The sequence below is a fragment of the Odocoileus virginianus genome, chromosome 7, assembly GCF_023699985.2.
Source record: "Odocoileus virginianus isolate 20LAN1187 ecotype Illinois chromosome 7, Ovbor_1.2, whole genome shotgun sequence".
NCBI lineage: Eukaryota > Metazoa > Chordata > Mammalia > Artiodactyla > Cervidae > Odocoileus > Odocoileus virginianus.
Genome location: NC_069680.1, coordinates 39005639 through 39033116, shown reverse-complemented (window position 1 = coordinate 39033116; position 27478 = coordinate 39005639). Strand labels below are relative to the sequence as shown.

The window sequence follows — 27478 nt, the reverse complement described above, 5'->3', positions numbered from 1 at the left end:
TATCCCCTTAATGCTCAGTCACTTCAGTTGTGTCCAACTCTTCGCAGTCCCATGGACTGTAGCCTGCCAGGCTCCTCTGTCCATGGGATTTTCCCTCCAATAATACTGGAGTGGGTTGCCATGCCCTCCTCCAGGGGATCATCCTAGTCCAGCAATCAAAGGCACGTCATCTGTGTCTCTTGCATTGCAGGAGGATTCTTTACTGCTGAGCCACTGGGGAAACCCTTATCCCCATAATAATCCAGTGTTATTGGTTATCCACATTTTATTGATGAAGAAACAGGAGTTGGAAGGATTAAATGATATGTCTAAGATTACACAACTAGGAAAAGGCAGAAGACTCTCATCCAAACCTTGTCTTCTTACCAGAGACAATACATATTCTTAACCATTTCACCTTGGCAAAAACATCACAATATTGTAATTATCCTCCAATTAAAATTAATTAATTAATTAAAAACAATTAATTGCAAAATGATGCTGAGCATCTAAAAACGCAGGAGAGAAGCCATTTGAAAAAAAAAAAATCCAACATAATCCTGTGCTGTGCTGTGCTTTGTCACTCAGTCATGTCCAACTCTTTGTGACCCCATCAACTAGCCCATCAGGCTCATCTGTCCATGGGGATTCTCCAGGCAAGAATACTAGAGTGGGTTGCTATGCCTTCCTCCAGCAGATCTTCCCAACCCAGGAATCAAACCCAGATAACAGAATCCTAAACCTCTCTAAAGTTTGTGATATGTGGGGAGTGGGTCAGGACAGTGTGTGAATTAGCATAAAATTTTTCTTTAGGTATTAGGTTTTTAGAAACTTGTATGTGTAAAACCATGAGAAACAAACATTTTACTAGGGAATTTCTACATTTTAATAAATTCCCCGGAGGCGAGAATATAGGGTGATAGATGGGAACAGGGTAATCAAGCCTACTTTTTAACTGCCTCAGGGAATTGTTGACAGACTGTGTAGATAATCTGATTTAGATTTAAACTGCTCAATGAAGTGCTTCTATATATCCCTCCCTGAAAATATCCTATCTCCTTACTTCATGAGAGCTTGAGGCAAAGTAGAAACACCATGGATTTAAAAGGAGAATTCTTTTTTTTTTTTTTCCAAATACTTTAGTACTTTGGACTGATTTTGAACAGGGACAAAGGCCTGCCTCCTTATCTATAATGGATAAAAACCAATATTATTATTTTGGTGATTAAATGTTAAAATGAACAGATTATGTGCTTATCATCACCACAAAAATGTAAAACATTAGAGTGTTGCCCATAAAAATTAAAAAGTGATTTGGCATTCATGCTATTTTCAAAACATTTGTATGGTGAGCAAACTATGTCAAAGTATACACAATAGTACCCATGTATACAATATATGTACATGTTAGGATAAGTATATGTGAGATAATAAGAAAATATAGATATATAGATCAATATCTGTGCCTGGTTCCTGATGCAGAACTCCTAAAACTCCTGTAAGTAGAGGTACTAGGAGAATCTTTTGTTCTAACATCTAATCTTTGATTTTGGTACCTGACATACATCTCCTAAGACCCCTGTAATTTTCTGAGTGATAGGAGTCTCTGACACTGAATTCCTAAAGCCCCTGGAATTTTCTAGGGGATAAATGATAGGAATCTCCTTTGTTTCTAATGAGGTGACCTTGGTGGGCTCCTGGAAGGATGCTGGTCATCAGACAGACCAAGCCATGATTAGAAGCTTGGAACCTAAACCATCATGTACACAAAAATGTAGAAGAAAAAAAAAAAGTTGAAATAAACTTCATTGCTTCCTTTCATCTCTTATATCTAAAATATCTGGTGAGATACCATGTGAATCTACTTTTTCTGTATTAACAAGCCCTGGATAATGCTTGTTAAGTCTATACTTTTCCCCCTAAAATCAAATGAGTGCGCTTACTTATTTGCTTGTTTATCTATGTATTTCTCCAGGCACTATGTGATTTAGTTGTGAAGCCTTAACCAAAAAGGAATGATCAAAAAGAAAAGTGACCTTGCAAAAGCAGAATCTAATTATTCTTTATCTGTATATCTTTGCTTAGTTTATTAGCCATTTGGTATACAATATATTTAATAATTAGATTTTTTCATAAATTGTAGAGGTAATATAAGGTGAAACAATTTAACTACAACTATTTAGTGCAATGAACAAGCTAAATGTAGCCCTTAGAAAGTACTTGATAAATATGTGTCAAACAGAGGGTTATAGTTCTTGCACTATGTCACTAAGTTCAAGCATTATAATCTTCTCCAAAATATCTGATAAGAAAAGGTAATTTTTGATGCCACATACATTTGTGAACTTTCAAAGTTCAAGTAATCAAACACTTAAATTTTTAAGCAACACTCATAGTAAAAAGCGAAAATAAATTTTCGTTATGACACAATGTGAAATCTTGCTCTATAAATTTCAAGTAATATGCTACTCCTCTATACCTGTCCTCACACTGCCCACCTTAGCATGTCATTTAACCACATTTGGGCCCAAATTGATTTTTGAAAAGGTTAGTAGAATTTTCTTGATTTGTCTGCTTAACATTCCCTTCCTCCCTTATTTGAACGTTGAACTCCATCTTTTTCCCCTTGGATTACTGTACCTTCATTTTCCATGTGCTGTTAGTGGGACTGCCAACCACAGTCTCTGCACCCTAGTCTCGCCCTAGTCTCAACTCAGGTTAATTAGATTCTCCTCTGTAGACACTTAATCTTTGAACTTCAAAGTCCATGATCCCAGCTGTCTTGATGATACTGCTCAAAATGCAGTGTTTTGAGTTGCTAAGACTGCTGAAGCTTATCTTTTTTTGTCATTTCTTAGATCTCATTCAGCTTTTCCTTTGATTAGCACAAGCCACCAAGTATTCTAATGAGAAGTCCTTTTTAGTATAAGTCAGTAAGAGGCGTTTCTGTTGTTTCTAACCAAGTAATCATTCCCAGTACAAGTGGAAAGACCAATTTAGTCCATATCAAGGGATGGGGACCATACTTCCCTACCTACAGAAAAAGTTTGGATTTTCCATCCCAAGGTACCAAAACACATTATAAACTGTAAATTTTCCTTGCTACCTACAGAAACACTGTCAACCAAATTAATGGTACTCAAATCTAGAGTCCAAAAGAAGTCATGACTGATTCTAACAGTCAGGACTACAACCATTGTTTATACAAAGAGCATAGAAACATGTGAACTCTGTGTATACAATAATCTGTAGGAGGAAATGAAGTACTTTTAGTATGTGATTCCTGTATTTTTAAGTGTCACTCAAATATCAGCACTACTAATGATAAAATAATAATTATAGCTTTTTGATTAGGTGTTTCTAGTGTTCTCATAAGGCAAGTACATTGCAGACATCATTTTGCTTAAAATTCTCAAAGAACCTAAGAGGCAGAGACATATCTATCTTCATATAATGTTGAAGATTCTAAATCTTAGAAAAGTTAGTAAAGATCAAAGATATGTCTGGAACCCAGGCCTGCCTTATACCAAAGTCAGGAATTGTAAGCAATTTATTGTATTAGATTTTTAGGTATCTGCCTTTTTTTCTGCTGCTCTACCACGGTTATTTTGAGATGTTTAATTGGTAAATATCTGATTTCTAATGTTTTTCTTACTAAATATTTTTTCAGAATTTCCATTTACTTCTTGTCTTTTAATTTCGTGTACATCTTAACACTTATGGAGTATCACCTAATAGGAATCTTCCACAAATGAAATTGAGCTGCTGGACTGATTAGAGTCTCTAACTGTCTTCTGCATTTTAACAGAATAAACATAGCAATATCTATCAGGAAATCTTGATGGCAAGCATACAACATAAATTAATAACTGGCAACAGACTTACAAAATTGAAAGTGACAGCACTTAAAATAATGATTTCCTTTAAATTGTTTGTCTGTAATTATTTTTAAGATATTACATAAGGGACTAATTAGGTACAATATACCAAGAGGGAGAAAAAACAGGAACCAAGATAGATTAATTGAACTTATAAACGTTCCTGGGGATAAAAAATAAATTAGCTTCAGGAGAAGGACTGACTACTAAACTTGTGTTTTGAACAATGATTAAAAAGAATAACAGGCTAAATTTATATTTCTTACATCTGAAACAAAATTCTCAGTTTCTGCTTTTAAATTTATATTCCATGTAAATTAAACTGAAATGGATACCTCATAAAATGTAAATATGAATAAAATCAGGAATATTTAAGAATACACTAAATTTTTAAGTTATGTTTATTGTATAGATTTTACCAAGAAAGCCTTGATTTATTACAGTTTCATTTCATTCACATACAGGTCTCCTCTACTTGTTTGATATTAGCTATAGTCATTGTGTATCCCAAGTAAGTGTCATCCAATATATTTTTATTAGCCATAAATTTCCTTCAATATCTGTAACATTCACAGTCTTTGCCAGTTTTTACCTTTCTTGAAATGCTTTTCCCTTGAACAACCATCATTATATAAATTTTACTCCTTTCTCCACAGCCTCTCCAAAGGCTCTTCCCTTCTCTCACTCACTAAATGAATGACCACCCTCAAATTCAGTCTTTTGGTCTTTTCTTTTGCAAGTGTCTCAGAGAGACAAGGACAGATGGCCCTGGAGTATAATTAACTGCCCTCTTTTGCCAGGTTAAAAAATGATGAGGTCATTGGATCTGGATTAACTTGACCTAGGACTGACCCAGCAGGATTAAGAATCCCACAGAACTTGAGACACTGAAAACACCTGATAGATCAATCTATTTACAATCTTTCTATGTGATACTCTCTTGCATATTTCTTTCTATTATTTAAAAATAATGCTGAAATTTACTTTTGTCCAAAAATAACTCCAGAAAGAATGAAGGGACGGAGCCAAAGCAAAAACAACACCCAGTTGTGGATGTGACTGGTGATAAAAGCAAGGTCCAATGCTGTAAAGAACAATATTGCATAGGAACCTGGAATATTAGGCTCCTGAATCAAGGCAAATTGGGAAGTGGTCAAACAGGAGATGGCAAGAGTGAAGGTCGACTCTTGCTGATTCTATGAGTCAGCAAACTAAAATGGACTGGAATGGGTGAATTTAACTCAGATGACCCTTATATCTACTATTGTGGGCAAGAATCCCTTAGAAGAAATGGAGTAGCCATCATAGTCAACAAAAGAGTCCAAAGTGCAATACTGGGATGCAATCTCAAAAATGACAGAATGATCTCTGTTTGTTTCCAAGGCATACCATTTAATATCACAGTAATCCAAGTCTATGCCCCAACCAGTAAAGTTGAAGGAGCTGAATTTGAATGGATCTAGGAAGACCTACAAGACCTTTTAGAACTAGCACCCCAAAAAGATATCCTTTTCATTATAGGGTACTGGAATGCAAAAGTAGGAAGTCAAGAAGCACCTGGAGTAATAGGCAAATTTGGCCTTGTAGTACAGAATGGAGCCAGACAAAGGCTAATAAAGTTTTTCCAAGAGAATGCACTGGTCATAGAAAACACCCTCTTCCAACAACACAAGAGAAGACTCTACACATGGACATCACCAGATGGTCAACACCAAAATCAGATTGATTCTATTCTTTGCAGCCAAAGATGGAGAAGCTCTATACAGTCAGCAAAAACAAGACCAGGAATTGGCTGTGGCTCAAATCATGAACCCCTTATTGCCAAATTTAGACTTAAATTGAAGAAAGTGGAGAAAACCACTACACCATTCAGGTAGTGAATCAAATCCCTAAATCAAATCCCTTATGATTATACAGTGGGAGTGACAAATAGATTTAAGGGACTAGATCTGATAGAGTGCCTGATGAACTATGAACAGAGGTTCATGACATTGTACAGGAGATAGGGATCAAGAACATCCCCAAGAAAAAGAAATGCAAAAAAGCAAAATGGCTGTCTGATGAGACTTTACAAATAGCTGTGAAAATAAGAGAAACAAAAAGCAAAGGAGAGAAGGAAAGATATATCCATTTGAGTGCAGAGGTCCAAAGAATAACAAGGAGAGATAAAAAAGCCTTCTGCAGTAATCAGTGGAAAGAAATAGAGAAAAAATAATAGAATGGGAAAGACTAGAGATTTCTTCAAATGATTAGAAATACCAAGGGAACATTTCATGCAAAAATGGGCACAATAAAGGACAGAAATGGTATGGACCTAACAGAAGCAGAAGATAAGAAGAGGTGGCAAGAATACACAGAAGAACTGTACAAAAAAAGATCTTAAGGACCCAGATAATCAAGATAGTGTGATCCCTCACCAAGAGTTAGACATCCTGGATGTGAAGTCAAGTGGTCCTTACAAAAAATGACTATGAACAAAGCTGATGGAATTCCAGTTGAGCTATTTCAAATCCTAAAAGTTGATGCCGTGAAAGTGATGCACTCAATATGCTAGCAAATTTGGAAAACTCAGCTGTGGCCAGAGGACTGGAGAAAGGTGTTTTAGTTCCAATCCCAAAGAAAGGCAATGCCAAAGTATTTTCAGACTACTGCACAATGCACTCACCTCACACGCTAGTAAAGTAATGCTCAAAATTCTCCAAGCCAGGTTTCAGCAATACGTGAAACTTGAACTTCCAGATGTTCAAGCTGGTTTTAGAAAAGGCAGAGGAATGAGAGAACAAACTGCCAACATCCACTGGATCATCAAAGAACCAACAGAGTTCCAGAAAAGAAATCTATTTCTGCTTTATTCACTATGCCAAAGCCTTTGACTGGGTCGATCACAGTAAGCTGTGGGAAATTCTTAAAAAGATGGGAATACCAGAACACCTGACCTGCCTCTTGAGAAATCCGTATGTAGGTCAGGAAGCAAGTGCTAGAACTGGACATAGAACAACAGACTGGTTCCAAATAGGAAAAGGAGTACGTCAAGGCTGTATACTGTCACCCTGCTTATTTAACTTATATGCAGAGTACATCATGAGAAACCCTGGGCTGGAGGAAGCACAAGCTGGAATCAAGATTGCCGGGAGAAATATCAGTAACCTCAGACGACACCACTCTTATGGCAGAAAGTGAAGAAGAATTAATGAGCCTCTTGATGAAAGTGAAAGAGGAGAGTGAAAAACTTGGCTTATAGCTCAACATTAGGAAAACTAAGATCATGGCATCAGGTCCCATCACTGCATGGCAAATAGATGCGGAAACAGTGGCTGACTATTTTTTTGGGCTCCAAAATCACTGCAGATGGTGAATGCAGCCATGAAATTAAAAGACGCATACTCCTTGGAAGGAAAGTTATGACCAACCCAGATAGCATATTAAAATAAGAGACATTACTGTGCCAACAAATGTTCGTCTAATCAAGGCTATGGTTTTTCCAGTAGTCATGTATGGATGTGAGAGTTGGACTATAAAGAAAGCTGAGTGCCGAAGAATTGATGCTTTTGAACTGTGGTGTTGGAGAAGACTCTTGAGAGTCCCTTGGACTGCAAGGAGATCCAACCAGTCCATCCTAAAGGAGATCAGTCCTGAATGTTCATTGGAAGGACTGATGTTGAAGCTGAAACTCCAATACTTTGGCCACCTGATGTGAAAAGGTGACTCATTTGAAAAGACCCTGGTGCTGGGAAAGACTGAGGGCAGAAAGAGAAAGGGATGACAGAGGATGAGATGGTAGGATGGCATCACCGACTCAGTGGACGTGGGTTTGGGTGGACTCCGGGAGTTGGTGATGAACAGGAAGGCCTGGTGTGCTGTGGTCCATGGGGTCGCAAAGAGTCAGACATGACTGAGCAACTGAACTGAACTGAACTGAACTGAAGGATGAATCAAGTAGTATTGAGAATCCCACAGAACTTGAGACACTGAAAACATCTGACAGTTTAATCTATTTACAATCTTCCTATGTGATACTCTCCTCCATTTTTATTTCTATTATTTAAACATAATGCTGAAATAAACTTTTTCTAGTTAATGGATGGGAAGTTTTACTTTTTCCTCTTCAAAGTAGTCAACCAATAAGTTTGTTTTTTTGTTAAAGCTGTCAGAATAGAACACGTCACGAAGAGAAAATAACATTTACATTTTTTATAAGAGATATAAATAAGTAAAATCAATATAACAGCTATTTAAATCTTTAGCAAAATATTAAGAAGACTGTGCTGACTTAGCCTACAGAGAAGACCTGATCTTGATTATATAACAACAGACTATCAAGGGCCAATAACTGCACTCATAAACAAAATGAAGTCAATGTGTTTAGCCACAAATTCTGACATTTTCCCACATTTTAAATTTTTGTTAAAGTATGGTGGATTTATAATGCTGTGCTATTTCCCATGTTTTAAATGACTAACATGGCCTTTATGCTTATGTTATATAGATAGTGGCTTCTTACTTACATCTAGATGTAAGTTAAGAAGAACTTTTCCAATTCTGGAAACATTGATATTTATATGATATATATACATGACTTGACAGATTTTACTTCTGTGCATAGTTTCATTTGTACTTTTATTGCTTAGATGCCTCTGTTGAAATGTGGGGAGTTTTGAAGCAAAAGGCATCGAGTTTCTGTTGCATAGTTTTGGAGCTTCCTTATTAATCAAATGAGAGCTGCTCCAAGAAATAGAATATAAGGTTGTAAAAGTATTTGTGGATGATCAAATGCAGATCAATTCCAATTAAAATTCAGACTTAAAAAGCAAAAAAAAAAAAAAAAAAAAAAAAACTATATTAATTCTCATGAAGAAAGGAAATTATATCTCCTGTCTTTAAGTTCTGTTAGTCATAGATGTAAGTTAAGAAGAACAATTTTATGCAGTCTCAGACTATTAAATTGATAATAAAAGCATTATAAATGTTTTCCTCATGAAACATGACTTTTTATGCATAACACATGTTAAGAAAAACATGTAATCTACATTTTAATTTAGAAAGCTTGACCACATATCTTTGTTATCATTTCAACAAGTCTCTTTTGGGATCAATGGAAGAACACAGCCCCAATGCACTTAGCTTCAGAAATGTACTAAAATTCTATAACCATTTTAAAATCACATTTCCAAGCAAAGCTATTTTACACAAGTCAATATTTTCTTGAACAGCTAAATTTTTGTTTCTTTAAAAATATAATTGTTTCAATTGTGTATTTATATAAAATGCTTACAGTGTTTGAGACAAAATAATAAAGGATTTATGGCATTCATTTTCATATAGTAGTCTCTAAATTTGAAGTAAGAAAGCATGAATACAGTTTCAAAACTCTGGTCATATATTTATAGTACAGATACAAGGCCTTGAACATACTGGGATTTTAGGAATGAAAAAATACCAGGTGACATGCTTCAGTGTTGTTACCTAAGCTATATGAGGAATGCTTTTGCAAGTCAGTCAATCATGAGTAAAGAGTCATTAACATTATTTGTCATAGACCTTCTGTTTGGAATCAGAAAACCAGGGAAATGAAGCATATTACAAGCTTATACCCTAAAGCAAAATCATAAAATGAAATCAAGAGCATGTGAGTTGTTTTAATACTAGTTTAAGGTTTATATTAATTGTCCTGTCATTTATTCCTGATTAAAAGGATATTTATTGCATCAAAACACAATGACATATTTATACAAAGCTACATTGTTTCTTTCACACTTAAGGATAATTACAATTTTACTATATAAGCAAAATTGCATTTAAATTGTGGCATTCCATATATCAAACTCAGCTATAATAAAGTTGCATATTATGTATTATTGCTTTTGTTTTAATAAAGATAAAAATGGTAATCACTTCGTGGCAGAAATATTGACATAACGTTCTGTTGCAGTTCTCCTGGACATAGGCTCCTGGAAATCTCCTTGGAATCAATAACTGTCATCCTGAAGACCCAGGAAAGATTGAGTTGGTCAAGGGAGATAGAGAGTTTATATAGTTCTATATGTCATTATGGGCTTCTCACATGGCACTAGTGGTAAAGAATATGCCTGCCTATGCAGGAGACACAAGAGATGCAAGTTTGATTCTTGGGTTGGGAAGATCCTTCGTAGTAGGAAATGGTACCCTACTCTAATATTCTTGCCTAGAAAATTCCATGGACAGAGAAGCCTGGCGGGCTACCGTCCATGGGGCCACAAAGAGTCAGACATGACTGAGCGACTGAGCGCATGTCAATTATATCTCAATAATGTAAAAGAAAAACATTTTTTCAGATACATTATGCTCTCCAGACTTACCTAAATGGTGAGTTTAATAGGGACATATAGAATTTAGTTATAAAACCCTATTTTTTCTTTTCTGCTCTCCCTTTCATATTGCTGACTTGAGGTGGGTCTTTTTCCTGCAGTTGAATAAAACCTCAAGATAGTATAACTTTAAAAAGATACAACTTTAGTTAATAGAAAGAACTATTATCACATTAAGTCTTTTTTTTAAAAAAGATTCTCTAGTTAAACATATTAATCAATACTTAAAAATTCCTTTAAAGATAAAACTTTTTCTTCCTTCCCAGCTAAGATCCTAGAAAGTGTCTTGCCTTTGGAGAAGAGATTTCTATATTAATTACCTCTTCGCCTGTTCCTTTCTCCAGAGGATCTTCACAAGTCAGGGATTGAACTCAGGTCTCCTGCATTGCAGGCAGATACTTTACTGTCTGAGCTACCAGGGAAACCCCACCTATTTACTAGCAGTTGTTTTTTTAACATTATGAAACATATCAGAATAAATAATCCAAATTAACAGAAAGCATTTGTTAAGGAGCAAATTCAACCAACCCTAGAGTGTATAGTACGGTAGTATTCATCACCAGTTATTGGAGGTTGAGGAGGAAAGATTGGTAAGGTAAGCAGGAGATTTTTTACTTATTATTGATAAATGGTTTGAACATTCTGGGTCAGACCTGTGTTTAAAACAGACTTTGTCAATGGGGCACTTTCAGCATCAGTGTGGTCTCCTGCTGTAACTTTAGTTTAGAAGTGTTTTTCAATTACAGTTGACCTTTGAACAACATGGGCCAGAACTGCATGGGTCCACTTATTTTTCAATAATAGATATTTTGTAATAGGAGATACTACAGTACTATACAGTCTAGGGTTGGTTGAATTTGCTCCTTAACAAATGCTTTCTGTTAAGTTGGATTATTTATTCATCTTGTATTCATTCATTTGATCATATATTTATTATATTGCCCACTACTTTCAGAGAAGATTAATGAAATGTAAAAGGTGAAAGTTGATAGGTAAGAGATGGGGAAAATGTATCTAGAAGCCCTGAATGAAAAATCTAAAATACTTGAGGGAAAATTTAGCCCTAAATTTGATAAGAGTTAACACAATGCAAAGACGTGAAAGGGCTGCATCGTACCAATTCTCTTACATTAATTGACTGTGAAAATGATTCTCCCGAGTCAACAAGTACTTCAAATATCCTTGGATTAAGATATGCATTTACAGATTTGAGGAAGATGATTAAGGTGACAATGTAATATTTGACTATTACTGAATCCTACTCATTAATAAAAGACAGAGTTTTGCAGAGTCAAATACTGGGAGAAAGTATCCCATGCAATTGGCAATTTTAAAAAGTGACATAATATCTTGCAGGAATGTCTTCCTTTTGAGAAAGGCTTGCTGTCACTTGTTTATAAAAGTGTCAGGCCTTCTAAGCAAAGTTCCCTCCTGTAATCCACTCATGTGCAGGTTTTACCTGGCCCTATACAGTGTAGCCTTGAGGCTTGAAACTTAGGGAGCTGCACTGCTTTACTTATTGCCATGCTATTGTTTTTGTTGTTGTTGAGTCACTAAGTCGTGTTCAACTATTTGGGGCCCCATGAACTTCAGCATGTCACGATCCTCTGTCCTTTACTATGTCCTGGAGTTTGCTGAAATTCGTGTCCATTGAGTTGATGATGCTATCCAACCATCTATCCTCTGCTGACCCCTTCTCCTTATGCCTTCATTCTTTCCAAGCATCAGGGTCTTTTACAATGAGTTGGGTCTTTTATAATGAGTTGGCTCTTCACATCAGGTTGCCAAAGTATTGGAACTTCAGCTTCAGCATCAGTCCTTCCAATGCACACTCAGGGCCGATTTCCTTTAGATAGACTGGCTTGATCTCCTTCCAGGCCAAGGGACTCTCAAGAATCTTCTCCAGCAGCACAATTTGAAGGCATCAATTCTTCAGCACTCAGCCTTTTTTGTGATCCAGATCACACAACTGTACATGACTACTGGAAAAATCATAGCTTTGACTTTACAGACTTGTTGGCAAAGTGATGTCTCTGCTTTTGAACACACTGTCTAGGTTTGTCATAGCTTTTCTGGCAAGGAGCAAACATCTTTTAATTTCATGGCTGCAGGGATTTTTGAGACCAAGAATTTAAAATCTGTCACTGCTTGCACTTCTTCCCTTTCTATTTGCCTACGCTGATCCTCCTGCTAATATTTTTGTTGTGGGTAACAGGGTCCTTGACTCTGGCCCAGAAGTTTGGTTATTATCTTTTATAAACATCCACAGAACTATGAAAGTGAAAGTCACTCAGTCATATCTGACTCTTTGCAACCCGTTGGACTATACAGCCCATGGAATCCTCTAGGCTAGAACACTGGAGTGGGCAGCCTTTCCCTTTTCCAGGGGCTCTTCCCAACCCAGAGGTCAAACTCAGGTCTCTTGCATGCAGGTGGATTCTTTACCAGCTGAGCCACAAGGGAAGCCCAAGAATACTGGAGTGGGCAGCCTATCTGTTCTCCAGGGGATCTTCCCAAGCCAGGAATCGAACCAGGGTCTCCTGCATTGCAGGTGGATTCTTTACCAACTGAGCTATCAGAGAAGCCCAACAGAATTATAGTGGGCTGAATTATTAACTCCTATAGTTATTTTTGTGAGTATTCTCCTGCTTTAATATCTCTTCTCCATTATTAAGCTTAAGTAGAGTAATAGAACATCAAACCCAAAGTCCACAGATAGTATCTACAGCTAAATAAGACAACAAGCCAGCCCCCAGATCACAGAATATGAGCTGTTAGGAAAACTGACAGAAACAAGATCTCTGTACTAAGTGTGTGATAAGTGTGCACATTAAGTGTGCAAGTGTGGTAAAAACTACTTTTAAGGGAGTTCAAAGAAGACTAAGGGTTTCTGTTGGCCCTGAGAGCTGTTGAAGCTCAAAGTTACCATCATGCAGTAAGTGGAGAAGTTAGTAAGTTCTATGAACACAGTAGCAGTACAAAACTTCACACTAAGGAGAAAAGGACAAAATGGCGAAAGCAGAATAAAAATTGAACAGAACAGGCACAATAGGGGACAAGAAAAGGAAATGTCTTCAAGTTCAATGGGAGTGCAGAAGAATGCGAACTGACTTCCAAAACTGAAGGGTAATTTTTAACATTTATGAAGATGACTGAAACAGGTATTCTAGATCTGGAAATTAGGAAAGCTATCCTGAAATTATTCTAAAAGATGAAAAAGATTAAAGACAGAAAGACAGACATTCCGAAGATTAGAAAAAGATCACGGTAACAAAAGCAAAATAAACACAGAAGAATAAGCAAATTAAAGTGAAGTAAAGTGAAGTCGCTCAGTCGTGTCTGACTCTGTGCATGGACTGTAGCCTACGAGGCTCCTCTGTTCATGGGATTTTCCAGGTCAAGGGTACTGGAGTGGGTTGCCATTTCCTTCTCCAGGGGATCTTCCTGACCCAGGAATTGAACCCCGGTCTTCTGCATTGCGGGTAGGCGCTTTACACTCTAAGCCACCAGGGAAGTCAGTTAACAGTTCTTAAAAGATAAAGGCATTTATTCAGTTCATTTCAGTCTCACAGTCATGTCCAACCCTTTGCAATCCCAGGGACTGCAGCACACCAGGCCTCCCTGTCCATCACCAACTCGCAGGGTTTACCCAAACTCATGTCCATTGAGTCGGTGATGCCATCCAACCATCTCATCCTCTGTTGTCGCCTTCGCCTCCCACCTGCAATCTTTCCCAGCACCAGAGTCTTTTCAAATGAGTCAGTTCTTTGCATCAGGTGACAAAATTATTGGAGTTTCAGCTTCAGCATCAGTCCTTCCAATGAATATTCAGGACTGATTTCCTTTGGGATGGGCTGGTTGGATCTCCTTGCAATCCAAGGGACTCTCAAGAGTCTTCTCCAACACCACAGTTCGAAAGCATCAATTCTTCAGCACTCAGAGTTCTTTAGAGTACAACTCTCATATCCATACATGACTAGTGGAAAAGCCATAGCTATGACCAGATGGACCCTTCATTGGCAAATTAATGTCTCTGCTTTTTAATATGCTGTCCAGGTTTTTCATAACTTTTCTTCCAAGCAGCAAGTGTCTTTTAATTTCATGGCTGCAGTCATACTCTGTAGTGATTTTGGAGCCAAAAAAACTAAAGTCTGTCAGTGTTTCCACTGTTTCCCCAACTATCTGCCATGAAATGATGGGACCGGATGCCATGATCTTAGTTTTCAGAATGTTAAGCTTTAAGCCAACTTTTTCACTCTCCTCTTTCACTTTTATCAGGAGGCTCTTTAGCTCTTTTTCACTTTCTACCATAAGGGTGGTATCATCTGCATATCTGAAGTTACTGATATTTCTCCTGGCAATCATGATTCCAACTTGTGCTTCATCCAGGCCAGCATTTCTTATGATGTAATCTGTATATAAGTTAAATAAGCAGGGTGACAATATACAGCCTTGATGTACTCCTTTTCTGATTGGGAACCAATCTGCTTTTCCATGAATAATTCTAACTGTTGCTTCTTGACCTGCATACAGATTTCTCAGGAGGCAGGTCAGGTGGTCTGGTATTCCCATCTCTTTCATAATTTCCCATAGTTTGTTGTGATCCACCCAGTCAAAGGCTTTGGCGTAATCAATAAATCAGAGATAGATGTTTTTCTTGAACTGTCTTGCTTTTTTGATGATTCAACGGATGTTGGCAATTTGATCTCTGGTTCCTCTGCCTTTTCTAAATCCAGCTTGAACATCTGAAAATTCATGGTTCACATATTGTTGAAGTACAGCTTGGAGAATTTTGAGTATTACTTTGCTAGCATACGAGATGAGTGCAACTGTGTGGTAGTTTGAGCATTCTTTGGTTCTGCCCTTTTTTGGGATTGGAATGAAAACACCTTTTCCAGTCCTGTGGCCACTGCTGAGTTTTCCAAATTTGTTGGCATATTGAGTGCAGCACTTTCACAGCATCATCTTTCAAGATTTGGAATAGCTCAACTGGAATTCTGTCACCTCCACTAGCTTTGTTCAATAGTGATGCTTCCTAAGGCCCACTTGACTTCACATTCCAGGATGTCTGGCTCTAGGTGAGTGATCACACCATCGTGGTTATCTGGGTCATGAAAATCTGTTTTGTATAGCTCTTTTGTGTATTTTTGCCACCTCTTCTTAATATCTTCTCCTTCTGTTAGGTCCATGCCATTTCTGTCCTTTATTGAGCCCATCTTTCCATGAAATATTCCCTTGGTATCTCTAATTTTCTTGAACAGATCTCTAGTCTTTCCCATTCTATTGATTTCCTTTATTTCTTTGCACTGATCACTGAGGGAGGCTTTCTTATCTCTCCTTGCTGTTCTTTGGAACTCTGTGCTCAAATGGGTATATCTTTCCTTTTATCCTTTGCCTTTGACTTCTCTTCTTTTCATGGCTATTTGTAACGCCTCCTCAGACAATCATTTTATCTTTTTGCATTTCTTTTTCTTGGTGATGGTCTTGATCACTGCCTCCTGTACAATGTCAGGAACCTCCATCCATAGTTCATCAGGCACTCTGTCTATCAGATCTAATCCCTTGAATTTATTTGTCACTTCTACTGTATAGTAAAGAAATTACAATAAAATACTTCTTTTGAAATTTAATATCTCAAAATTAAATTTATTCTGTTTATTACCTTTATTCATAGTAGAGCTAAAGGTAATAGAGTAGTTGATTCTAAAGAAGAGATGAACCTTTAAACGATTAATTAATTAACCTCAATTTACATAATGCCCTTATTATTTGCATAGTTAATGAGAAGAGTTTGATTATAGGTCATTAACAGTTATTAATAAGTGAAACTGTGTTAGAAATACTACTTGGGTTTGTATTTCAGACTCAGGAAACAAAGGTCAGTCATGAAATGTTAATAACAATATTCAAAGCATTAGGCATCAAAGTAACATTTAGCTTTCAGGCTTCACACAGTTCTGAGAGGATAATTCATGAATTTGCTAACTGGTCTCACTCTGCATGAATATAGGGCACATATAAGTATACATGAGTATATAAGCTAAACTTTTATTCATTTCAGATTTCCATTTAAATTACAGTAGTGAGAACTAGTTTATTATACTCACATATAAGACATCAATATGTTTTTATTCTTATTTCTTACAAAATGCTAGGTTCTACAACTTACATTCTTTCAAAGAAAGATGACAGATGGTTTTCAATTAACTTTTACATTTATTTTTATTTTCATAGGCAGCTTATGTTATGTAATTTAGAACTATTCTGACCTTTCAACTCTTGATTTAGTCAATTCAATTTACAATTTGAGGCATTCTCTTTATTTTCTAAAAATGCAATTGCCTCCAGTTAAAGATTTTAAAAACTCAAATAACTGGACTGCTATTTTTAAACAACTTACTTATCTAGTGATGAATAATCACTGAAGACCATTTAATGCCTTTAATTTCAAAGACATACTATATGTAATCTGATTTTTCCAATGATTTGGTTGTGCTTTTACAAACAACTGTGCAGGCCTCTACATTAGACCAGTGAGTGAGATTTGAGATAATGAACAGATAAATGAATTGTTTTATGATCATCTGTTCAATTACAAACTGATACAGAACATTCTATAGTACATCTTTTGCTCTTACTCCCACTTTGTTCACTTTTCTCTTACACTGCTGGGGTGCTCTCTCTCTCTATCTGGCATTCATATGAGTACTCTTGCTCTCAGGGTCTCTTCTGTTTCCTCTTTCATCTTTTAAGATGCTAACTGATGGAATGCTGTGAGAGTATGTTCACAAGTGGGCTCAGAGTAAAATGTAAATATTTTATTACCTGTTTTGTACTTTATACCTTCTCTGGGCATGTATCTGCTAGTGGTTAAATTAAATATGGTTTTCTAGGCTTTTCTGGCTTCTAAAAAAGTTTCCGATTCTTTATAATAGTTGATATATGACCATGTTAAGTGACAAAAAGATGGATTGTTTAACTTGCAAAGATGTATAATCTCAATCAATGGAAAAGAAAAGTGCTTATCCCAGTGCAGGAGACCCAGGGTTTGATCCCTGGGTCTAGAAGATCCCCTGGAGAAGGAAACAGCAACCCACTCAAGTATTCTTGCCTGGAGAATTCCATAGACAGAGGAGCCCAGCAGGCTACAACCCATGGGGTCAGAAAGAGTTGGACATGACTGAGCAACTAACACTCCTTCCTTACAGCTCTGGGCACATAGTGAGCACTTAACAGGAGAGTTGTTGCTATAAATAAGCTTAAAATTTGAGAAAAAAGTCCTTTGTCAAGCCATGTGTCTTGATACAGTAATTATAGCATTTCATGTATTCTCTCCTCACCATCCTATTCCATTATCGGTAACATCTCTCAGAATCTATGCTGGTCCTCTTCATAAATTGGCTTTTGCTCAGTTTTCTGTATACATAAACTACATTACACTGAAATGCTGAAGAAAGATTTGGGAGTCAAAAGGTAGCTTAAATTTCCCACTTTTCATTTACTGACAGTGACATTTTTTTAAAAAATCACTTAACCTTTTCTTGTCTTTGTAAAATGGGAATAATAAATCTCATTTCCTAGAAATGGATGTGAATTAAATATAATGCTTATGTATAAATTATAATAAATGTTAGTCATTCTTTTTGAGATGCATTTCCCTCTGCTTTCAGAAAATACAAAGTACCAGAAGCCACACAATTCAGGGAATATATAGTAATCCTGTGCCAATTAAAAATATACACTCCAAGGGGTTAAGCTTCACAGTGTGATTAAGTTTTTTTTTTTTTAATGAAACATATACTGACAATGATAGCATTTCAATAAGATTGTACAAAATTTGAAAATATTGTGGTATTACCTTGACATTTAAGGAGTATGAAATCATTTTCTGCATTGTCATCCTGTTGTTTTTTTATAGTGGGTAAGTTATACTTGACTCTTCACAACCCCATAGGCTATAGCCCACCACTCTTCTCTGTCCATGGGATTTTTCCAGGCAAGAATACTGGAGTGAATTGCCATTTCCTTCTCCAGGGGCTCTTCCCAACCCAGTGATCAAACCTGAGTCCCCTGCATCAGTAGGTGAATTATTTACTTCTGAACCAGTGGGGAAGCCTGAATGGTCATGTATCAATTCTTAAAGTGAATGAGCAATCATCTTCAAGTGTTAATGAACGTTCTGCAATCTCCACTGAGGACTTTATTTTAGATATTTGTTATTTTGTTAGAAAATAAGTAAAAACACCATAAAATTCTTGTCAAATTCTTAAGTAATACAACTTACTTTTTGAAGGAACTCGGAGATTGGCGAGGACCACTTCCAGGGAATCAGCTTGAACTCGAAGTACATAGCTTGTCCTTGTTTCATAATCCAGAGGGGCATTCACGTAGATTACTCCTGTGATGTTATTGATTCCAAACTTATCTAGAATCAAAATACAATTCCTTGGTCACTCTCTTCATACTATAAGGGAAAACAATTCTCTTTAAAAATCATAGTGATTTCAAAAATACATATAATAAGAGTAACACATCAAAGCTACAAAATTAAGGCTTTGGGAAACTCTGTTTCAGCTCTAGAAATTATCAACATCAGTGTTTCCCTAAACGTATGATTTGAAATTCTAGGTTTTGGGTTTTTTTGTTTTTTGCGATTCTTCTGGAAACTGATGTTTCTCTGGTCAATTAAGTCTGTGAAACAATATATACTGCATTCCTCACCATAGATACACATTATCTTCTACCATAGCAAATGCTTCTAGAAATCTTGTTTTAAAGAAATCCAATTAATTTTATTTAAGCAAGTATTTTATGATGCTGTTTGATTACTATTATTTTTATGATTTAATATATCTTATTATCCTGCAGATTTAGTGTTCTGTTAAGAACTCAAGGGAACAAACATAATTTAATATGTTAGTTATTTTAAAAGTATTATTTATTACTTTAAATATCCTAAAATGTTTGGCATTGAAGTTTATTTTTTAGAATAAATTTGGTCATACATATTTGAGTGATGAGCAGAGCACACTGGCAAACTTTATAATATCCTACCTCTTTCACTCTATCTTTTCACTTTGGTTTTCTCTACAGCATTTATAACTGCTTAAATACTATATATTCATTAGCTTGATCATTGTTATTGTCTGGCTCTTCTTATAGGATTGTTAAAGTCTACAATGATGATGATAACATGTGTACTCATTTGGGTCTGACTCTTTTGCAACCCCATGGACTGCAGCTCACTAGGCTCTTCTGTCCATGGAATTTTCCAGGCAAGAATACTGGAGTGGGTTGCCATTTTCTTCTCCAGGGGATTTTCCCAACCCAGGGATCAAAACTGTGGCTCTTGCTGCATCTCCTGCATTGCAGACAGATTCTTTACCACTGAGACACTATTTTGTTCACTTCTTTCTCCTTAATCCTGGAAGGTACTGAGTACATGATAAATGCTCAATAGGATGAGTAGACTAAATTGGCAAGCAAATTAATTGAATGTAAAAATAATCATTGTGGTGGTGTGAGGGTAGTAAGTAGAACCACCTGTCTATATTCAAGGAAGAGAACAGATAAAATCACAGAGAAAAGTCATAAGAACAAAGTGAGAAAACCATAGCTGCAGTCAGATATAAGTTTAAGGCAAAAGGAAAGTCAGTGATATTCAGGGAGGAGGCATAACAGCCCAGGTGAAACAAAGAAAGTCAATAAGAAAAGTACAATATTTAGGACTTGCTTTAGGGGCAATAACTTTTAGTAACGGTTGATCATTGAAATGATTTTATTTATAAAAATTGAAAACAACTTTCATAATTTACTTGTAAACTGCTTTACAATATTAACATCTCCTAATTTAATATTGAAATGCATTTCTTTATGAAACATATATTAGCTTTTTTTTTTTTAACCATCTATAACATTCCAGGCCATTTAACTCATAAAAGGGAAAACCAGAGGACAACTAACTGTGGGTAATAGGAAAAAAAAAAAAAAGAATCAAAATGCTAATATAAAACCGAGTCACAAACTTATTCCTATAGGCTAGCAAGCCAATCTGTTCTCTGTGAAAAGTGATTGGTAGACAAAATCGAACTATTTGTTTACTTATAACTGTTGATTATATGTTTGCTTTACCGAGGAATCACACAAAATGCACATGAATTTTATGAGGCATGTAGCTCTTTGGTCATCCACAGTTATTTTTGCTCCTAAAATATCTTCAGGATTAGCTAAGGTATGACATGGGTTAAGGGTTATAGATGGCACAGAACGGTGGTGAGAGACTACTTTAGGCAACGATTGTGATCAAAAGCTGAAAGTACACATGAATTAATTTTGAATAAATGTCATTAAATATCCCTAAGTCAGGGAGAGGTGAAGTCTTTCAGAACTGGATATTGAGTCTTCCCTAGTGGAAATTAATAGCCTTTGTCAATATAACTAGATTTTTAATCAGATTTAGCACATAATTACATCTAAGTTAGACACATCTTACTAGAAACATAAACAGTAATGAAATCTGAAATTTATTCCAAATCTAAGTTTATTGTTTTATGATGAAAAGTGTTAGTCACTCAACTCTGTGCAACCCCATGGACTGTAGCTTACCAGGCTTCTCTGTCCATGGAATTCTCTAGACAAGAATGCTGGAATGGGTTGCCATTTGACTAAACATATACTCACCCTCTTCATTTCCTGCAACAATGGAGTATACAATGCTCTGATTGATGGCTGCAGCAGAAATTACACCCACCATAGTCCCTCTGGTTGCAAGTTCACTTACTGGAGGAGGTCTGCAGGGTGCAAGAGAAGATAATTTATTTTTATTGTCCATTTCCTCATGGTGGAGCTTTGTATTTAATAGTAGAATATGCTAATCTTGTATTTGTTATTATTTGAATAGTACTATTTTTGAACTTTTCAGCAAAATACCACATTCAGACCCTAGGCCTAACAAACTGTGTTCAAAATTATGCAAATGTTCTTCATTAAGAATGTCTTGTCATCTGTACATTACTGCTTCAGCATCTCCAAAATAGTGTATAAAATTCATTTTGCTTGTCTCTGAAAAAACTTCTGAATAGAATGCAATAGGTAGATACACTTGCTATCTCAAGTTGCTGAAGAAAAATATGACTTTTACATTGGTAATATTAGCATATTTAAGAAAATGACCTTCAGTTTCTGTCTAGTCTAGTCCTTATCCTTGCTCTACTATAAAACTTTAACTGTCCTAAAAGTATTTGAATGGATGACATCATAAAATTAATATTTCTTTTGACTTCACTTATTTTACTAAACTTTAACCATATTATGCCCCCCATTCAGTGATACTTAATTTTATTTATTTAAAACATTTTATTGAACTATAGCTGATTTACAATGTTATGTTAACTTCTGCTATACATAAAAGTAACTCATTATATGTATATAGTCTTTTTCATGTTATTCTCCATTAGAATTTATTACAGGATATGGAATATAGTTCTTTGTGTTATATAGTAGGACCTTGTTCTTTATTCATTCCATAGTTAGTAATTTGCATGATACTTAATTTTAAAAATATGTTTTCAACAACATACTATCTCATATTCTAAATCTCCATTTTATTTTACAATATTGGTCACTGCAGCTAGGCTATTAGAACTTTATCTTCATAAACCAATGAAAATAATCCCACCCTTATAATTCACAGATACTGATAACATCCAGCTTCAAAAGATTTAGAAAATTCTTAAACATAAAGTTCTGATTCTTGTTATAGTCCAATCAATCAATCTAAGCCATCTGAATTCTATAAGATTTAGCCTCTTTTCTCAAACTGATAAGATAAATCCTACTGTCACTCTTTCATGTGGCCTTTTATCTTTTATCCTTCATTTTTATCACCATCTTCTGAGTTCTTCTAATCTAGATTACACTACACAATTATATACTGTACTTAATGAAGCCTTTTATAACAAATTCTGAGTTACCAATATAGTATGAAAAATTAATTACATACAATTCTTAATAAATATCTTGTCCAAAATATTATGCTATTTGCCACTGTACTCCATATACTGGACAGACTAAAATTACCTAAGTGTAAAGTGACCTATCTTACAGATAACTACTATAGCACCTAATGGAGGTCCACATCTCCACTGCATGGTCAATAACTATTTCTTGATAAAGTATAAGAACTAATCTGTATAATTTTAATAAAATTAAATCTATCCATTTATTTACTTATTTAATTTTACTTCTCTGCATATTTTCTGTCTTCTTTTTTAATAGCAGCCAGGTATAGTTTTGGATAACCATATCTCCTTAATTATTAGTCTAACTGTTTTGGGTAGAACTGACTGACTCAATGGACATGAATTGGAGAAAGCTCCGGGAGTTGGTGATGGACAGGGAGGTCTGGTGTCCTGCAGTCCATGAGGTCACAAAGAGTTGGACAGGACTGAGTGACTGAACTGAACTGACCAAATCCCCAGGGTATATGCATAGACACATTACCCAGCTCTGGCTAATGAGGGCATTTTACGTTTATTGCTCATATTCATGTGTGACAAATGTCTTATGCAAACTTGTAACCAATAAAACATACACACAAAAAAAGTTTTGCTGTTGGCTAGAATTTTAATGTTTTTCCCTATAAGAAGGTTCTTGTTAATAATACCAACACAAATGGAATAACTAAAGGTTGAAAATATATCCACTACACTTTGATTAGTATTCTAAACGCTGTTATAATTGAAGCTGGGTAAACTCATCATTTCAGTTACTATTAGTAAAACAAAATTCTCCTGCATTTCTCCTTATATCTAGTATTTCAGTCCCTTGAAATCAGGAGTTCCAAGTAATTAAAAAAAAATGTTTAGATAAAAAAAGGATACATTCACCTATGTAGGCACTTTTAAAGAAAGTTAGGTCTGAGATAACACAATTTTATTTTATACGCAATTCATCTAGACATTGTCACAGTGTCACTTCAGTGAAATAGGGGTGACTTTTGTACCCTTGAACCTAAAATAACAGTTGTCTACCACAAAAGATAAGGCACCTAGAAAAGTGACACTAAGATTATTTTGATGGACTAATTTGATTATGAATAGAAATCTTTTGTATGATATTTTAGATTATAAACAGACATTGAGACTGATTGCTGTTTGCCACATTGGCTTGTGGTTGACCTCAGTGGCTGTGAAATCATTAAACCTGGAAAGGATTAAAATTAGAGAGCTATGGAAACACATTATGATCCTCCATAATCTTCCACCTTGGTTTTCCTACTACCCTTGTGTATCCCTCTCTTTTTGTTGGAGGGTCAGACTGTGACTTGTCTCTAATGAACAGAATACAGCAAAGAAGATGGGATGTCATTTCAGCGATTATGTTACATAAGATTATAGCTTTTCATTCTTGCTAGTAGATTCTGACTACCTCCCTTGCTGGATTTAATGAAGTAAGTGGCCATGTGAGATGGTGAGTTCTGACCAATAATCAGCAAGCAACTGAGACCCTCACTCCAACATCCATGTGGAACTGAATCCAATCAACAAAAGCATGAACTTGGAGGTGGACCATTCCTTTGTTAAGCCTCAGTGATATTCTAGCCCCAGACAACATCCTGACTAAAACCTGTGTAAGAACGTGAAAGGTTCTTACAGATAACACATTCTTGATCTACAGAAACAAAAATGCTAAGTGTGTTGTTTTAATTCATTACATTTTTTTTCAACAATTGAAAATCTTTTTTTATGTATAACAAAAGCTCCAAATGATACCAACAGTCCACTTTATGGACACACCAGACTAGGAGGAACTCCCCCATAAGTGCCCAAGAAGTAAAGATAAAAATATTTGTGCCAAATTCTACTAGCAAAACATTACATAAATATTTAATATCCATCACAGGAAAAATCAATACATTGTGGCATACTGTCACAGTATAACTTATAAGTGGAAATTAATAAAATGAAGGTACATATATGAACATGAATAAAGCAAAAAAAAAAAAACCAAAAAACAAAAAACTGTGTTGAGTATAAAAAATAAAAGTTCCAGTAGATTATATATAGTATGATAATATTTATATAAAAGTTAAACATGCTAGTGATATATATATTGCTTAAGGATTTATACATATGTTGTAGAAGTATAAAATTGTGATTGATTTTATGAATACCAAATCTAGTGCAGTAATTTTGAAAGGGACAACAGATCACAATAACAAAATGTTAACAGTCTGCAAACATAGCATGGTAGGTAATTACATGGATATTTTTATATTATAAATTTCAGAATAGAAAAATGTTATTCAACTTAGTGATTTAAAATACATGTGTGTTAAAATGAAATCACACTTGCAAAAGCTCTGGATGAAAGTAAAAAGTGCTTTTAAATTAAGTATTCATGATCAGGGGCATGATGGAAACCTGTTTTCTTTATCTACTTGATTCTCTTTGGGATGGAGGCAGGGTCAATTTGAAGCTCAGTGCATCAGAGCCCAGACATTCTGGATCAACGTGATTAATGTTCATCCTTGACTCAATTCCAAAGGTCAGAGAAGGAACATAGGAGGGTGTATGGAAGGGAGTGTGTTCATGATGGAGGTGGGGAAAGCAGAGTGAAGGGTGGGGCATCTTGAGTTATCTCTAGTCCTTATAGCTTCTTTCCACTTGAGCCCCTTGCACAAGGAGGGAGGCAGTATATCACAGAGTATGCAGGACCTGTTACAGTTTCCACCACCTGTGGAAGTAAGTGACTATGAAACTGATCACCAGTACCATTTTGAAGCCCAGGAGAAAAGCCACAAAGATAAAGGCAGGCATTTCTGGACCTGTGCTCCCAGTGGGTTTGTATATGTCCTGCGTTGCTGTAGACACTATGAGGCTGGCTTGGATGGGCGACTGGGTCTCATGCTGCATGCTGCACCTTACAGGTAAGTACACATTCAGACTCCTGCACTGAGACACTCAACAAATGCAAGCTTTCCAAGGTGTAGGTCCCATCACTATTCTGCTTGGACAGAGGTTGCACAGCTCCCTTGAACATATGGCAGTTCTCCAACCAGCTGAGATGTACATTCGGTGGATAGAATCTCTGCACATGGCAGGTAACTGCCACTCCATCCAAGGAGTGTGAAGACTGGGACACAGTCACTATAGAGGGGATTGTCACAGCACAGAGAAAGCAGAAAATTGCCATAGGAAGTTCACCATGGGAACCAGCAAGCTCCCTAAAGATAGGGGTCCTCTGCCCAGGGCCTGCCACAGAGGAGTTAGGTGTTGGTTAACAAATACATGCATAAGTGCATGAGTGAATGCATGCTTGGATGGAAGCAAAGAATGATGAAGCCATCTTAATCTTTCCTTTCTTTTCTACTGTGGACATTCAATAGAAAAAGGTGAACTTGAATTTCATTTAAGAACCTCTGAATCAACTGACTTACTCTATAACTTGATGAAGCTTCCTAACTTCTAACCTTTTTAAAAAAAATTTTATTGAAGGATAATTGCTTTACATAATTTTTTTGTTCTCTGTCAAGTCTCAACATGAATCAGCCATAGTTACCCTCCGTTTTAAACCTCCCTCCCATTTTGCTCCCCATCCACCCCTCTAGGTGATACAGAGTCCCTGTTTGAGTTTCCTGAGTCGTATAGCAAATTACCATTCACTATCTACTTTACATATGGTAATGTAAGTTTCCATGTTACTCTTTCCATACATCTCACTCTTTCCTCCCCTCTCCCCATATTCATAAGTCTATTCTCTATGTCTGTTTCTCCACTGCTGCCCTGTAAATAAATTCTTCAGTACCATTTTTTCTAGATTCCATATATGTGTTAGAATATGATGTTTATCTTTCTCTTTCTGACTCACTTCACTCTATATAATAGGTTCTAGGTTTAACTACCTCATTAGAACTGACTCAAATGCATTCCTTTTTATGGCTGAGTTATATTCTATTGTGCATATGTACCAATGGAGTTGTATGAGCATATATGCAATGAGTTGTATGAGCTGCTTGTATATTTTGGAAATTAATCCTTTGTAACTTGTTTCATACACTATTTTCTCCCATTCTGAGGGTTTTCTTTTCACCTTGCTTATAGTTTCCTTTGCTGTACAAAAGCTTATAAGTTTAATCAGGTCCCACTTGTTTACTTTTATTTCCTTTATTCTAGGAGGTGGGCCATAGAGGATCTTGCTTTAATTTATATCATCGAGTGTTTTGCCTATTATTTCCTCTAAGAGTTTTATAGTTTCTGGTTTTACATTTAGGTCTTTAATCCATTTTGAGTTTAACTTTGTGTGTGGTGTTAGGGAGCGTTCTAATTTCATTTTTTTACTCATAGCTGTCCAGTTTTCCCAGCACCATTTATTGAAGAAGCTGTCTTTGTCCCATTGTATATTCTTGCCTCCTTTGTAAACAATAAGGTACCCATAGGTGTATGGGTTTATTTCTGGGCTTTCTATCTTGTTCCATTGGTCTATATTTCTGTTTTTGTTCCAGTACTATACTATCTTGATGACTGTAGCTTTGTACTATAATCTGAAGTCAGGAAGGTTGATACCTCCAGCTCCATTCGTCTTTCTCAAGACTGTTTTGGCTATTTGGGGTCTTTTGTCTTTCCATATGAACTGTGATTTTTTTTTTTTTGTTCTAGTTCTGTGGAAAATGCCATTGGTAATTTAATAGAGATCACATTAAATCTGTAAATTGCATTTGGTAATATAGTAATTTTCACAACATTGATTCTTCCTACCCAGGAACATGGAATATCTCTCCATTTGTTTGTGTTGTCTTTGATTTATTTCATTAGTGTCTTATAATTTTCTGTGTACAGTTCTTTTGTCTTCTTAGGTAAGTTTATTCCTAGATATTTCTTTTTTTTCTTTTTTTTTTTTTTTGCAATGGTGAATAGGATTGATTCCTTAATTTCTCTTTCTGATTTTTCATTGTTTGTATATAGAAATGAAAGTGATTTCTGTGTACTGATTTTGTATCCTGAAACTTTGTTAAATTCACTGATTGCCTCCTGTAATTTTTTGATACTATCTTTAGGGTTTTCTATGTATAGTATCATGTCAGCTACAAATGATGAAAGACTCATTTCTTCTTTTCTGATGTGGATTCCTTTTATTTCTTTTTTTCCCCCCTCTGATTGCTGTGAGCTAGGACATCCAGAATTATGTTGAATAATAGTGATGAAAGTGGACACCCTTGTCTTATTCCTGATCTTAGTGGGGATGCTTTCAGTTTTTCACCATTGAGAATAATGTTTG

At 35.8% G+C, this 27478-nt stretch overlaps 1 protein-coding gene across 6 annotated transcripts in view; it reads right to left on the bottom strand.

The window, feature by feature from the left end:
• Nucleotides 1–27478, bottom strand: part of PCDH15 (protocadherin related 15) — a 1725758-nt gene that overhangs the window by 116201 nt on the left and 1582079 nt on the right. For all 6 annotated transcript variants that reach the window (XM_070470562.1, XM_070470566.1, XM_070470561.1 and 3 more), the window contains 2 exons: nucleotides 20882–20991; nucleotides 18486–18626 (listed from right to left, as the gene is read on the bottom strand). In XM_070470562.1, the coding sequence (XP_070326663.1) occupies nucleotides 18486–18626; nucleotides 20882–20991 (251 nt within the window). The remainder of the gene's footprint in view (nucleotides 1–18485; nucleotides 18627–20881; nucleotides 20992–27478) is intronic.